We start from the raw sequence: 15,651 nt of genomic DNA on the forward strand, positions 1-15,651 counted from the left end.
GTTTGAGTCTGAAATCTCCTTAGGTGCAATGTTTTGTTTTTTTGTTTTATTGATTATTGCTGACTTGCTGTCTTATCTCCTCCTAAATATGACTTGAAACTGACTGACTTGAAACAGTATTTTATATTTGGCTATAGCCTGTTTATGTTGCAGTTTAGTTTGGGTATGTTTATTGTTCCTCAGGAAAGCTACAGTTACAGTATAAGCTCCAAGTTCTCTAAGAGCCCCTAGTTCCTCTCATTCGAGTGGAATGTTGCACATTTGATGTGACAGTGTACATTTTATTTATGATTTTTATTTTCACATTTTATTTGTTTTCCCTGAAGTAAGCTACAGGTGGTTGTGAATTCAATAAAACAGATGGTCGTCAATTCATGATACTTTCTCATCTCCTAATTTCATTTAAATACTTAATATACAATGTCAATGGTGTTAAGAATAATTTAAAACATAAATAATGCTACACAATAAATAGAATGCTTCAATTGCCATTTTCGACGCTGTGATCGGTGATCGTGATATCGGATCGGCAGATCACTGATTCCAGTGATCGGTGATCGGTGATCGGCACCAAAAACCCTGATCGGAGCATCTCTAATTGTCAGACTCATTACACACAGGTAGCTACTAGCCAACTCTCATGCATGTGACCACTGACTACTACTGTTGTCATCACGTGAGTGACACACCAGATCGGGAGCACAGATCAGTGCCTATTTTATTTCTTGTCCAATCTGCGATCCAGCATTCAGGACCAATATCGCATATCAATATCGGATCGGGACATCCCTAATTGTAATGCACAAGGCTGTCGCCTGTGATGAGCTTCTGTAGTGTATGACTAGTATGACTGTTTAAATATTTCATGAATATATATAATGCTAAATCAAATATCTTAGGCCTTGTTTAGTTTGCCTCCAACACTTGTCAGAATTTAGTCACACACAGTACCAGGATTGTGTAAGATATTTACATTTTTATAATGTGGTATCTTGATGAGTGTACATTTTAGGATTCAGGCCTATGTCTTCCCTTCTCTGTGCAGACATTACTAACCACAAATGTAACCCATTGAATGTTTCAGACTAAGGAAATAGCTTTCAGCTGTTCTTTGTGTGTGTGACTAGGGAACAATCCTCATTGCTTTATCACGCTGGTTATTTTAGTTGCAGCTAAGTGGGTAGCTCTGTGATATCAGCTCTGGTAATGCTTTGTATTAACAGATGATCTCTGCAGCCTTGAATATGATCAGGGTGTCTCTTGGGTCTAATTCTCAGGCTTAGTCTGCAGATATTTAAATCAGGATTCTAGTCAGATGTATTGTGTATCCTGTTTTTGGGATATAAACCAGGAAGAGAATGAATAGGTGATGATGGTCCTGGAAGACAGAAAGAGGAGTATGAATGTGTACGCAAAAAAAAAAAAAAAAACTCCTAGGCCAATCAAGTGTTTGTAAACTTACTACTAAGCACTAAGAAGGAGTGCCTATGTTTTGTTGATGGGTCTTTGTCTAGCCTAACTTGATTTAAAGAGAAACTGGAGTATGTGTTGGTGTTCTGAAGTGTTTCTCCTCCTCTGTTCCAGGCGCCATGGAGGAGCTGCACAGCCTGGACCCACGGAGACAGGAGCTGCTGGAGGCTCGCTTCATGGGCGGGGTCAGCGGCAGCACTGGGGGCAGCACTGGCAGTACCAGTGGGGGAACCAAAGTAAGTGATCTCTAAACACTGGAACATTGGTACCGGAATACACTTGGCTGCCTGTTTTGGGATTATGTCTGTTCTATTTCATGATAGGCCAGTTTGAACAGAATGTTCAGATGAACTTTTGCTTTGATTTCAGGGATTGACAAACAATGAATGTTCAAATCACAGTTTCGGAAGCCTGGGGTCCTCCAGTGACAAGGAGTCAGAGGTATGTTATGTTTATGTTGAAATTCTACTGGAATCATCAATGTGCATGTTTGTTTTTACAGACACTGTTACTCCCTTATGTCAGATATTTGGCATGGTTTCCAAGTGTCTTCTATATTATGATTCTTAGGCATTCCATCCCTTGTTTGGATTGTACTCACGTTTTGATTGGACGTTAGATGTGGAGTGTTTGGTGTGAGCCGGGAGAACACAGAGAGAGAAATAGTAGCTGGGCCCCTCTTATCCCCTTCACTAGTGGAAATGTCAGACACAACCTAAGATGGAGCAAGCCTTGGAGAGAATAAAAATGTGCGGAATCTTGCCTGTAATTAAACTGCGTTCTTGTGACACAAGCTTACACCTCGGCCCGCAACTGTACGTGACAGGTCTGTGTTGTGCCAGACGCCATGCCAGAGCAGCCCGATCATGGGCATCGTCACCATCACCCTGCATGCTGTGCCTGAACCTCCGCTCTGCTGCTGCTGCTCTCCGCTGTTTGGCAGCACAGCTCTGTGCTAATGAAGGCTAATGCTAATGGCCTTTCGGGGGGGGGCAGCATTGGCACATCCTGTCTGGGTGGGGTTGAGTTGTGGGCTAGAGAGCAAGATTCCAGCAGGGCCCAACTGTGGTGTTAACCTAGAAGGCCTGAACCTCTCCGCAGTGTGGAGTGTCTGACAATATTAGCAACCTGACTGCGTCGGTTAGTCGTCTGTTTTGCTACTGCTACTAACACCCCTCCCTCCCTCCCTCCCTCCCTCCTGTGAAGTTCACCGGCTGGTGTAATAAGTCACTGACGGAGGCCTGTGTGTGAGGCAGCATGATCGAGGAGGGGAGAGAGAAGGCAAAATAAAGCCTCTCTGGCCTCCTCTGCCGCTGAGCTGCTGAATTTGCACAGATGTCAGCCACACAGATGCCCCCCATACGTCACACACTCCCTAATGATGCACTAGTGACACACTCAATCAAAAACCAGCACCTGTCAGCAGACTCCCTGCTTGCACAAGGCTCTGGTCTGCTATTGAGGCTCGTAAAAAAAATATCACAAGTGGTGGATTCCTATGCTCAGTTGAAATACTACTTTTAGAATTAGGACTGTTACTAATTTTAATGTTTTCTTTCTGTTTATGGATGCGTTCTCATCTAAATAGTTTATCAAATTATATTTTTTATGTTGTCTTATTTTAGTTTGTAGTATATACTTTGATGCCATCTAGTTTGCGTTGGGTTTAGCTGACAACATGCAGCTTAGTAGGCCTTTCTAATTTTCTCCCAGTCTGGCCTAAAAATGCCAACAATGGCTGCGAAGGTCAACGATTAGCATCCTCTCTCTGCTATTCAAATTATTGCTTTGCCAACTCATTAAGCTTTCTATTACAATTAATCCTAGTCAAAACATGCTAATTATAAACACGATTCGTCATGTTTTTCATTATATTGAACTAATTCTCAGTCCCCTTCTTGCCCCCTTCCTCTCTGTTTGCAGAGCTCAGACGTGAAACGGGGGAGTTCTCCTGCGTACTCGGTAGGTACCCTATTCCATTGTTTTCTCTGTACTATTTGTCTCCCCTTGTCAGCTGTGTAGGCAGCAGGGTTTCCGTTAACCGGTAATTACCGGTCTTTGTCCGGTAAAAGTAGTTGAAGTCCGACAAATTGAAAACTCGTCGGACATAAATGTCCGGTGAAAATAATTCCCTCTAACCATTTTCAGCTGAGCACCAAACACACACACCCAACACTGCCCGAGAGAGAAGGACCCGCCCCCTTTAGTTAGCCTATAGGCTATAGGCTAACTAAAGGGGGCGGGTCCTTCTCTCTCGGGCAGTGTGTGTGTTTGGTGCTCAGCTGAAAATGGTGTCCCGAAGCTGAGCGCTTTAACTTTATCGCACAATAACAAGGATAACAAACGAAACGGACAACATTTACACTAAGATGGAGACAAACTTCAGCGATATGATCTAACAGCCGGTCTTCAGGACGACATACAGACCCGTATGAGCTTACAGGGCTATCCCCTATCTATCTGAGAAAAGGCATAGCCTAGGCTGTAACATCGAACAGAAATTAGCCTATACGCATTGCAAGTTAATTTAAAGCCTATTTATTTTCAAAGAGTTTTATTCTATTTTATTTTATCTGATAAAAGGCATATGAACGGAAATTAGGCTAGCCGTGTCACGCCAGAAGCCTACATGCTTGCACTGTTACTGTTCAATAAAATGTTATACATCTAGACATTGTGGTATTTCTTTATATACGTATCCCAGACTGCCTATCATTTGTTTCTCAATAAACAGTTATGTTCTCCCCATTGTCATACTCCCGAGCTAAACGAAATGCCTTCCCAACCAGCGAGACCTGGTTATAGAAATGACGTTGTTTTATTGATTTAAAAAAAAGGGTAAAACTGGAAAGAGAAAATAGAAAACTCACATTAATCCCAAACAATTTAACAAACTTCAGTTAACGTAATGTGGAGTCCGTTCATTGATCGATGCTGTCTGTTCAGTTCCCAGTGAGGCGCCCGTTCAGCGCTGGATTTGACGCATGGCATAGCGCGCATGCGTCAAATCATGTTATATTATTATATATTATATAGCTCGCATCTAATCGTATCGGATGAGAAATAGACATTAAATGGCATATATAGGCCGCTACACAACAGTAATCACCGCGACAAACAGCTATATTAGATTTGGAAAAAAAAAATTTGATTTTGAAAAAAAAATAAAAGATTATATTTTAATATGATGACCGGAATATATCACGTTTGTCCGGTAAATCGAATTCTTCCCGGACACGATGTCCGACGGCAAATTTTTCTAACGGAAACCCTGGTAGGCAGAGAGCATTGGTCACATCACTTGAATTGTAAGATCTCCTTATCAGGCTGTAGTTTAAGAATTAGTATTTAAACATCTTGTATTAAATGAAATGTCCCCTCCCCTCCACAGACTCCTGAAAAGAAACACTCCGAATCATCAAGAGGAAGAAAGAGGAAACCAGTTGATAACCAGTCAGAGAGCAGCCAAGGTAGACTTTTCACAAGCTTAATGTTATTCTCTTGATTCATTTGGAGTTATTGCTGTATGGCCATTATTTAAGTCAATCATAATTTTATTCCTTCTCCTTCTCAGGGAAGTCCATTGTGCGAGGACCCAAAATTAGTGATTACTTTGATGTAAGTAACTTTTTTTTTTATTATTAAGAAAATTGCAATCAAAACATCAATGATTAAAAACAAAAAAAGGGGACAACATAAACAGCCTGCCTAAACAGATGCGTCTATAATTGCCGCTTAAAAATGAGTTCTGAGGGAGCGGCTCTCAGGTCAGGGGGGAAGGGCGTTCCTGAGTCTTGGGGCCGTCACCTCAAACGCTCTGTCCCCTTTCTGTCCGACGCTCCTGGTCGGATGACCTCAGTGACCGGCTGGATGAGTAGGGGTGGATGAGATCGGAGTTGTAGGCGTGGGCTTGGTCTGAAGGCGAACTTTGAAATTAATTCTAAGTTGTCCCGGGATCCAGTGCAGGGATGCTAGGTTGGGGGTGATGTGGCATGATTTCATAGACCTGGTGAGCAGCCTGGCAGCCGCGTACTGGACCAGTTGAAGTTGAGCCACGGATGATTTATTGAGACAGGTAAACAGTGAGTTACAGTAGTCAAGTCTGGATGAGATAAAGGCGTGTACAGACATTTCTAATTCAGCCTGGGATACAATGGACCGGAGCTTAGCAATATTTCTGAGGTGAAAGAAACAGGAACGGGTCAGAGATTTCACATGCTTGTCCAAATGCATAGGCTGATCGAAAATAACACTCAGGTTTCTTAGGTGGGGGCGCACATTGTCTTTAATGGACCCTAAGTGTGTGGCTACTCTAGAAGCAGTGTTTTCAGCAGCTACAATCAACACTTCCGTTTTGGCTGCATTGAGTTGGAGAAAGTTGCTGCCCATCCAGTTTTCAATGGTGGACAGACACTGTTGTAGGTTGATGAGTTTCTCCAGTTTATCTGGTTTAAAGGAGAAGTTAAGTTGGATATCATAAAGGGATAACTTCCTCGAATGTATGTTGTTAGTCACTTGAAGTGATAGTCTGTTTCAGATGCCTGGGACTCTGAGCCATGTGACGGGTCCCTCTGTGTTCAGAAGCACCATGTTGATCTGGGCGGTGTTGTGTTTTAGAGAATACCAATGAAGCTCTGATGTGATCCATTTCACACAGAGAGACAAACAAAACATAAAGGAGGCTCTCTGTGCCCATGTTGTTGCCAAGTGGCAGGCGATGATGTCACTTTCCTCATGCTGCTGGTCTCTCTTTCTCCAGTTCCAGGGAGGAAATGGGTCCAGTCCTGTGAGAGTCCTCCCCCCTGTGATCCGCTCACCCCAGAACTCACATTCCCACTCTGCTCAGGGCTCTAATGTAGGTTACCCTGAAGAAGATTCAATTAATATAACACTAGTTAGTGTGTTGAGTAAAATGTTATGTTTTACCTATACTAATCACAATATTATGCAATACCATGTTGATAATAATACAATATTATTGCATATCTTTGTCTGTGTGTAGTTGCACGACCTTCCAGTGTTTATGAAATATTCAGTATTTATATTGGAATGATGAGTCGATAGCATTTTACTTGTTTACCATACTACCAATTTGTGTTTATTTCAGCTGTTTTGATTACATGCTGATGTTGTTCCATTTGTTTCAGATTAGGCAAAATAGCTCCTCACCTACTAGTTTGTCTTTCGGGGACCATGTGATGCATCCGAAGCAATTAGCAATCAAATGTGTGCAGGTGAGGGTGACCATGGCAATTCCTATTTGTATTCTTCACATTAGGATTGGAGCATGTTTTTGAACAATTATTTTTCATTGCAGACTGACCTTACTGGCATCAAATTGGCTGCCCTTGAAAGTAATAAGAACCTGGACCTTGAGAGAAAAGAAGGAAGAATAGATGATTTGCTTCGGGTAAGGAAAGAGCGTTAATGGGCGCATTTGGGAACTTCTTTCAAATTCTCAACTCTGAAATACAGCGTATTGTGCTGGAAGTTTCCTCGAAGAATAGAGCAACTAGAAACGGTTGTAATTGTAATATTAAACTGGTATCCTTGTACCGAGCTATAGTTTATTTTATTAGGATCTTCAGTAATGGTGTATTGTGACCCGCGGATTCTAATTTGTTCCTCTTCTTTATAGGCAAACTGTGATCTCAGGAGACAGATAGATGAACAACAGAAATTACTTGAAAAGTACAAGGAACGCTTGAATAAATGCATCACTATGAGCAAGAAGTTGCTCATAGAAAAGGTACACATTATACTTGCATTTCTTGGAGGTCTTAACGGCAGTCTTGCTTTTTGATGCAGCGGCCTCAAAGCCTGTAAATGTCAATGTGTTGTTCTGTCCCTGATGTTTCTGTCCTTGTGGTGTTGTTGTTGATTAGAGTACGCAGGAGAAGCAGGCGTGCCGGGAGAAGAGCATGCAGGACAGACTACGTTTAGGCCATTTCACCACTGTGCGACACGGAGCCTCCTTCACAGAACAGTGGACAGATGGCTTTGCCTTCCAACACCTTGTAAAGTAAGTAGGAATCCTCAACAAATAGAGATCATGTTATTGTTCAACTGTATTCTGACCAGGACTGACCCAAGGACTTTTCGACTGTTAAACTGTAATATAGCCATCAAATTATACTTCTTTCTCTTTGGAGGACATTTTCTCTGCGTTCTGTTAAGGGTGGGATTGAATGCAGCAGCTCTACAGAAATGTATCTTTTTTTTGTGTGTTATTCTAAGGCGTTAACCAATGAGAAATTGCAGCTGAAGGAGTATTGATTACATATAACATTGATGTTTTTCTAATCTGCAGACAGCAAGAGTCAATAAACCAACAAAGGGAGGAAATCGAGAGGCAGAGAAAACTCCTAGCCAAGAGGAAACCCTCGTCCTCCAGCAACTCCCAAGCACCAGCCACAAACTCTGAGCCAAAGCAACGCAAAACCAAGGCAGTGAACGGGGCCGAGAATGATCCCTTTCTGAAGCCCAGCCTACCTCAGCTGTAAGTATTTCAGCCTAATGAATGAATGAATGAATGAATGAATGAATGAATGAATGGTCTTTATTGTCATTGCTACAGTACAGGTACCAAACAACGAAATTTAGGAGGGGTGGCTCCCCTGGTGTTAGGAAAGGGAAGAAAAAAAAAACGTAAAAAAGAAAATCACAAGAAGGGAAGGAGCTGGTTTACATAAATAAAGGCTACGATCCAGGCTTAGTTACCTCTAAGCGAAGCACACCAGCACTCAGAAGTTAACAAATGTAAATTCAATTAGAAATGAACCAAACTTTGAAAACCTTTTGGTGTTTTGTGGTTGAGATATCAGCAAAAAAAAAAAAAAGGCGTATTTATTTATCAGCCATGTAGTAGATGCAATGTGATTTTGTTGAAATGATGAGGAAACTGTCGACCTTATAGGGATCATCCTACATATATGAACACGTATGCCTGATCCTTTAATCCCTCATGATCTTTTGTTGTTTCCTCCCAAAGGTTGACTTTAGCTGAGTATCACGAGCAGGAAGAGATCTTCAAACTGCGACTTGGGCATCTCAAAAAGGTCAGTAACAAGATGTCCTACCTGGCAGGATCAGGATACATGAGCTGACCTTTTTTTTAATTGAATAGGTCACATTGCTCAAGTCAATTAGATATGGTTTAAAGACATCCTGATCTTGTTCTCTGAAACAGAACCACTGACCGTTCCACTCCTTCGTGCATCTGTGGAGTGTTCTCCCCCCATTTGATGGATGGAGTGGACCTATAGTTTATTGAAGTATTTGTTATTTTCCTGGTGAATAGGCATCAGAGACAGCCCCAGACAGACTTGCTACCAAGTCAACCGTTAATATTTAATACGATCGTCAGCCGAGTAGAAGTGGGTTTTGATGAGCTCCCTTTTCCTTGCAGTGAGGTCCTCTGATGTTCCTCTCTATGTGTCTGTGTGTTTGAATCATTTATAGGAAGAAGCCGAGATTCAGGCGGAGCTGGAGCGTCTGGAGAGAGTGCGCAACCTTCACATTCGGGAACTGAAGAGAATAAATAATGAGGACAGTTCACAGTGAGTCTGATGGAACCTCTGACGTCCGCATGTTACGCACAAGGCTCCTGCCCACAATCATAGAGATATTGTTCAGTAAAGGCACATAGGACCGTAATTATGTCATGGCGCTTGTTATTGTTGGATGTTTGTCGGATTGTTTTCGGTTGTCCCTCCAATGGTAACATGGACCCTTAAATATGATCCTCTGCTTTTTAATAACTCGGTTATGTTGAATTGCTTCAAAAGTTTTCATACATAACAAGCCAATCTCTGACCTTTTTAATGTTATTATATTTCTGTTCCCAAGATTCAAAGACCATCCAACTTTGAACGAGAGGTATCTACTTTTATATCTTCTGGGAAGAGGAGGCTTTAGTGAAGTTTACAAGGTACGTCCATCTTAAATCTGTGATTTTCTTGTCAGCTATTCAGCATCTGTATTTACAATATTGTACATAAATGGATCAGTCAGAATGTTTATGTTGCTCGGTTTTAGGCATTTGACTTGATTGAGCAACGGTATGCTGCTGTGAAAATTCACCAACTCAACAAGAACTGGAGGGAGGAAAAGAAGGAGAACTATCACAAGTATGTTGACCCGGGGAGTTGATAGCATTTGGGTATACAGTTGTTTTGTTGAAGTTGTTTACATGCACTTAAGTCATTAAAACTCAAACTAAAATAGTTTTGACAAGTCGGTTAGGACATTACTTTGTGCATGACACAAGTCATTGTTACAACAATTGTTTACAGACAGATTATTTCACTTGTAATTCACTATCACATTTCCAGTGGGTCAGAAGATGACATGCACTGAGTTGAAGGGGACGTGTTCTGTCTCTTAGAGATTAACATACTTTGGTACGAAAAGTGCAGATGAATCCCAGAACGACAGCAAAGGATCTTGTGAAGATGCTGGAGGAAATGGGTACAAAAGTATCTGTATCCACAGTAAAACATGTCCTCTTTCGACATAACCTGAAAGGCTGTTCAGCAAGGAAGAAGCCACCGCCATAAAAAAGCCAGACTACGGTTTGCAACTGCCCATGGGGACAGACTTTTGGAGAAATGTCCTCTTGTCTGAGGAAACAAAAATGTAACTGCTTGGCCATAATGACCATTGATTATAGATGGCATCATGAAGAAGTTAAATTATGTGTATACTGTATATATTGAAGAAACATCTCATCAGCCAGGAAGTTGAGTCGTAAATAGATCTTCCAAATAGGCTATGACTCCAAGCATACTTCCAAAGTTGTGGCAAAACGGCTTACGGACAACAAAATCAAGGTATTGGAATGGCCATCACAAAGCCCTGACCTCAGTTCTATAGAAAATTTGTGGGCAGAACTGAAAAGGTGTGAGCAAGGAGGCCTACAAAACAGTTACCAGTTCTGTCAGGAGGAATGGGACAAAATTCCACCAACTTATTGTGGGAAGCTTGTGGAAGGCTACACAAAACGTTTGACCCAAGTTAAACAATTTAAAGTTGCTACCAAACACTAACTAAGTGTATGTAAACTTCTGACTAACTGGGAATGTGATGAAAGAAATACAAGCTGAAATAAATCTTTCTCTCTACTATAATTCAGACATTTCACATTCTTAAAATATAGTGATCTTAATTGACCTACGTTTATTTTAGTTAAAATGTATTTGGCTATGGTGTATGTAAACTTCCAACTTCAACTGTACATGTAGGTTCTACAATGGATGCCGGTGCAATCATCAACTCCCTGAACTTGGAGGCAGAAATCGAAGGCTGGGTTCATTGTAACGCATGGAATGGAATGAGGAATATGTATGTTTTTTTGAAACACTTATGTTTGATACCATTCTTCATGCCGTTCCATGCATGACAATGAGCCTGTCCCCCGATGTCTGCCACTGCCAGGTGCAGGGAGTTGATGATTGCATTTTGGCTATGTATGGACTTGTATGGTGTGTATATATATATATATACACACAGACAATAAACCATCACTAGCATACACCACCAAACTGAAAAAGAATAAGGTGCTGTATATATAATGTAGCAGGCTCAAGGGTGTGGGGTTTCCACGCCAGATAGATAGATAACAAATACACAAACAGAAATTACAATTCAAATGCAATTGGGAATTAGGGGTTATTTACATCCGGGGGGTGGATTTTGACTTTTTACTCAAAGTCTTTTGTCCAGGGGTAGTTCAAAAGCGGGTCCTCAGCCAAAACAGTAGTGATGGTAATCCGACAGTCCAGGTCATAGAGGGTAATCACACTGATACTTCTCTCCATGGCAGTTCTGCTCACTACGGGTTTTTGCAGAGATATTTTCTCCCCCCTTTTGGACAACTCGTTCTTTTATCCGCAAGCCCTGGTGGCTTAATGATCCAGAGATCCGTTGTTGGGGCAGCAAGTCCATAAGAGGCTTGGGGGTGAAGCCAGGAGGTTGCAAGATATCTCCCATCAGTTATCACTCCCCGCACCGCTATATGTGTGGTGGCCTGGGAAAACCCTTCACATGGTGGCATTTTGACATTTTCATTTTTTAATATTTCCATAAATTAGAAGTTCTCAGCTATTCATAACTGGTTGAATGACTGAGATAGCCCTTTATTTTAAAAAGTTATGAGCATTTTAATGTAGCATGTCGAAAAAAGTGAAAGGTCATTACTACCCCTTTCTCCTCCGGGTCGGGGGAGGAGCCTATGCAGATCGGCCGGTCTCGTTTGTCTGCTTGTGATGCGGTGTTAGTCTGCTCGCCTCGTCGGTATGCGAGGGACAGATCCATTTGTGTGTCTTCTAGTTAAGATGTTATTACTTTATGCTTATTGTGAGCATCAGTAAACTGGCAATAACACAGGTGGAAGTATCGTCTCTCCTTTCGCTCATGTGTGCGTGCGTTGCTTAACTGAGAATGAGACACGTTCAACGTGACGTTGTTTCACTAGCAAACTACCCACCACAAAAACATAAAAATAAGTACTTTCTCTTTTGTTTTCTTAAAATGTTTATTCACCATAATGTAGTATGGAGTTCAAAGTACTAGAATACCACATAATATCAAAATCGCCAACATCGCGATTTCCATCTATTTTTGCTCTTTGCCACAAACGAACGCCAGCGACATCCGACGGGTTTTCCCAGGCCACCACACATATATACTATATATTATTCTACTTTTTTTATCAGTTTGGTTGTGTATGCTAGTGATGGTTTTTGTCTCTGCTTGGTTGTCTGCGTATGAAGCCTATGAATTTTGGAAATATAGTTTGACAGACTCTTCGGTTATTTACTAGTATTGTCAGTGGTTTCCAGTCTATTGTTATTCCAGTCCGTAAGCTCAATGTCTGGTTATCCAGTCAATCAGTCCACACCTCTCTGCTCTCACTTCCCCGAGTCATTCCCTTAGTTGCCCATAGTAACACTGCTCCCCATTCTCACAGACACGCCTGTCGAGAGTACAGAATACACAAGCAGCTGGATCACCCCAGAATCGTCAAGCTGTATGACTACTTCTCACTGGACACAGACACGTAAGAGACCGTCACTCATTGTTACTGACAATATTCAGTCCTAATTCGTTGTACTTTAACTATCCTGATTGTTTTATGTTGTGTCCACAGATTTTGCACAGTTTTGGAGTACTGTGAAGGCAATGACTTGGACTTCTACTTGAAGCAGCACAAGCTTATGTCTGAGAAAGAGGCCCGGTCCATCGTCATGCAGATTGTGAATGCATTGCGATACCTGAATGAAATCAAGCCCCCTATCATTCACTATGACCTCAAACCAGGTGAACACACACTCGCACTCCATTGAGGCTCTATATAAACATTGGCCTAAGAAATCAGAGGTTTAATTGTGCATAAGTGGAGCTTAATTCAGAAGGATGTCTAGTGTCCCCTAAAAACGAAGAATACAGCTGGAAGCAGGGCCTTTTCTTATCGAGCACCACTTCTGTGGAATAGCCTGCCTGCCCTTGTTAGTCTAACCTTTAGATCTGCATTCGGTTGCCCATAGCAACTTCCCCTCCCTACTGCCATTCCCTATGTTGATATCACTGTGGACCAGTTTATTTATTTAATATGTTTTGTCAGACGGTTTTGTTTTTGAGTGTTGAGAATGCACTTAAAAACTAAATAACTTTAAAACTACATCCGTTTTCAAGGTAACATCCTGCTTGTGGATGGCACAGCCTGTGGCGAAATCAAAATCACAGATTTTGGGTTATCCAAAATCATGGATGACGACAACTATGGTGCCGATGGAATGGATCTGACATCACAAGGAGCGGGGACTTACTGGTAAAAAAATAAAATAAAATAAAGATTCCTAGAGGATTTCCTTCACATGCACTTCTTAATCACAAGATGGTGTGGGCTATGCTATGTTCAGCAGTAGAACTTTTTCTTCTCAAAGGTACCTGCCTCCTGAGTGTTTTGTCGTTGGCAAAGAACCTCCAAAGATCTCCAACAAGGTGGACGTGTGGTCTGTGGGTGTCATCTTTTTCCAGTGTTTGTATGGAAGGAAGGTAAGGATAAGCTTTTAAAAGGGATTTATCGATTTTATTGACTTAGTTATTAAAGTCGATGACCTCAATTTGGCTTTTTTCTTTCAGCCATTTGGACACAATCAATCTCAGCAGGATATTCTGCAGGAGAACACGATACTTAAAGCTACCGATGTTCAGTTTCCTGTCAAGCCTGTCGCCAGTAATGAAGCTAAGGTGAGCTGGTTTAACTCCACGGTATGACTTATTACATCATGAAAGGGTTCTTCAAAATAGGAAAGGAACCGTCTCTGAACTCTTGTGCTCCTGTGGAGACCTCTAGTGTTGAAAGTTAGTTAGAGTTATGATTTACAGCTCTTTCAGATGACAGTCCACTGAGTCAGTCCATGACCGTCATATTGAGCCTCATGCTGTTCGGTTTCACCGTTGTATTGTTTATCAGACCTGTGATTGACACACTGTCCCTTCCCTCAAGGCCTTTATAAGGCGCTGCCTGGCGTACAGGAAGGAGGACCGGTTCGATGTTCACCAGCTGGGAAGCGACGCCTACCTGCTCCCTCACATGAGGAGGTCCAGCTCTTCAGGGAACCTGCAGATGGGTGCCGGTGGCTCAGGACCTGCATCCTCCAGCATCATCTCATACTGATACTGACCGGCACTTACTGAAGGACTAGCCAGCAGCCCCTACGCCTGCAGAGCCCCCCCCCCCACAGGACCAGGCGTGTGGGAGAGAGAAGCTGCCTGCCTGCTACCCAGCCGTGTATGGAAGGACGAGCAGAGGCCCATTGGCTTTGGACACTGGCGACTGAGTGACAGAGGGTGGCCTGTGTACTTTTGCCTACTGACTGTGCTGGGTTTCAAAAGGGTGTTTACTAAGACTTGAGTGAATAACCTTGTGAAGGTTCAATAGAGCACTGCAACAGACGAAGAACCATGAAGAAAATGTGACTGGACATTTTGAGAGTTTGGTTGGCTTGTGGGGAAGCCTAATGGCCGAAGGGAGACGAGGCAGTCCACCGTTAAGAATAATTAAAATGGTCCTGCCAGGGTGCAAATGATTTCACTGCTAGGAACAGACATTCATAGTTTATGTAGGTCTACAATGATTTCAATATCAATTTGGCTGTATGTTGGTTTTGCTTTTTTGTTTTCAGAGGAAGTGTTAGGTTTTAATTTGAGTTGTACAATTAGCCATGAGAATGTAATTTTAGCATACAAGTGGCATCTAGTGTCATTTAGGCCCAGGCAGCATAATAATGTTGAATGCACAAAATAACCAAATGGCAATGTACAGAATCCTATGCAGGAAGATTAAAAATAATTCCTTCTAAAGAGTAAATGTATATTTGCTGTACAGGAGACAGTTTTCTGATTTTGAACTGCAGCAGAAACATTCTGTACAAAGGTTGAACATTTTTCCCATATTTCCTGGATTGTTTTCATTTTGCTGCTTTTGATGTTGCTCTTACTTTTTAAAGGGCTGTATGATCCACTTTGGGTACAAATTGTACAGTTCTGTAAAAAGAAATGATGATAATAAATGATGATAATAAATGCCAGGAAATCTCAGCATGCCACAAATGTGACTTCTTTTGGAGATGCTATTGGGAGGAGCTATCCTGTTTCATGAAGTTTCAGGGCATAGCTTCATGAGGTGGTGTTTTTTGGTCCTTTTAATTCATGATAAAGCTGCAAAGAATTCCATGTGCTGCTTTCAAGTCCCATATGAAAATGCATATCTTGTCTTTACCATACTTTGTTCTGGCTACCTTTGTCTTAATTAAATTTAATGAAAGCTAGCACCCAATTGCTCCAAAGGAAAATGAACAGCCTTCAACCTGTGCTTTTGCTCAATACCTGATGCAAGTTCCTGTACAATAAAGATTAATGTGAGGGTGCTGCTGGAATTGTAGATGTAGCCAAAAGAGTAATAAACACCTCCAAACTTGAACTTGCTCTCTGGAAATGTGGGGTTTATTCACAATATTTCCAGGCTGGTAAGGCATATGGACATACCAGTGTGAACCCTTTGTGCTCCAGGTGGAGTGTTCCAGAAGGCTTTGGTAGTTGGTGAGTTAATGTGGGGGTTTGGTGAAGCTTATTTAGGCCAGGTGTGGTAATTCAATAACTAATCTACAGCCTCAC

The 15,651-nt window shown here is 41.8% G+C and overlaps 1 protein-coding gene across 1 annotated transcript; it reads left to right on the forward strand.

The window, feature by feature from the left end:
* Nucleotides 1-1,589: 1,589 nt before the first annotated feature.
* Nucleotides 1,590-15,384, forward strand: tlk1a (tousled-like kinase 1a; the record flags this gene model as incomplete). The annotated part of the gene is made up of 21 exons (XM_080537197.1): nt 1,590-1,706; nt 1,840-1,911; nt 3,394-3,432; nt 4,862-4,940; nt 5,045-5,088; nt 6,230-6,325; nt 6,618-6,704; nt 6,788-6,880; nt 7,109-7,219; nt 7,356-7,492; nt 7,781-7,969; nt 8,462-8,528; nt 8,932-9,029; nt 9,319-9,400; nt 9,508-9,599; nt 12,440-12,529; nt 12,620-12,789; nt 13,165-13,300; nt 13,416-13,527; nt 13,615-13,722; nt 13,982-15,384. The coding sequence occupies 21 exons, from the start codon at nt 1,590-1,592 to the stop codon at nt 14,150-14,152; spliced, it is 2,190 nt and encodes a 729-aa protein (XP_080393323.1). The 3' UTR covers nt 14,153-15,384.
* Nucleotides 15,385-15,651: the final 267 nt, after the last annotated feature.

The sequence above is a fragment of the Nansenia antarctica genome (assembly GCF_963989245.1).
Source record: "Nansenia antarctica genome assembly, chromosome: 7".
Lineage (NCBI taxonomy): Eukaryota > Metazoa > Chordata > Actinopteri > Argentiniformes > Microstomatidae > Nansenia > Nansenia antarctica.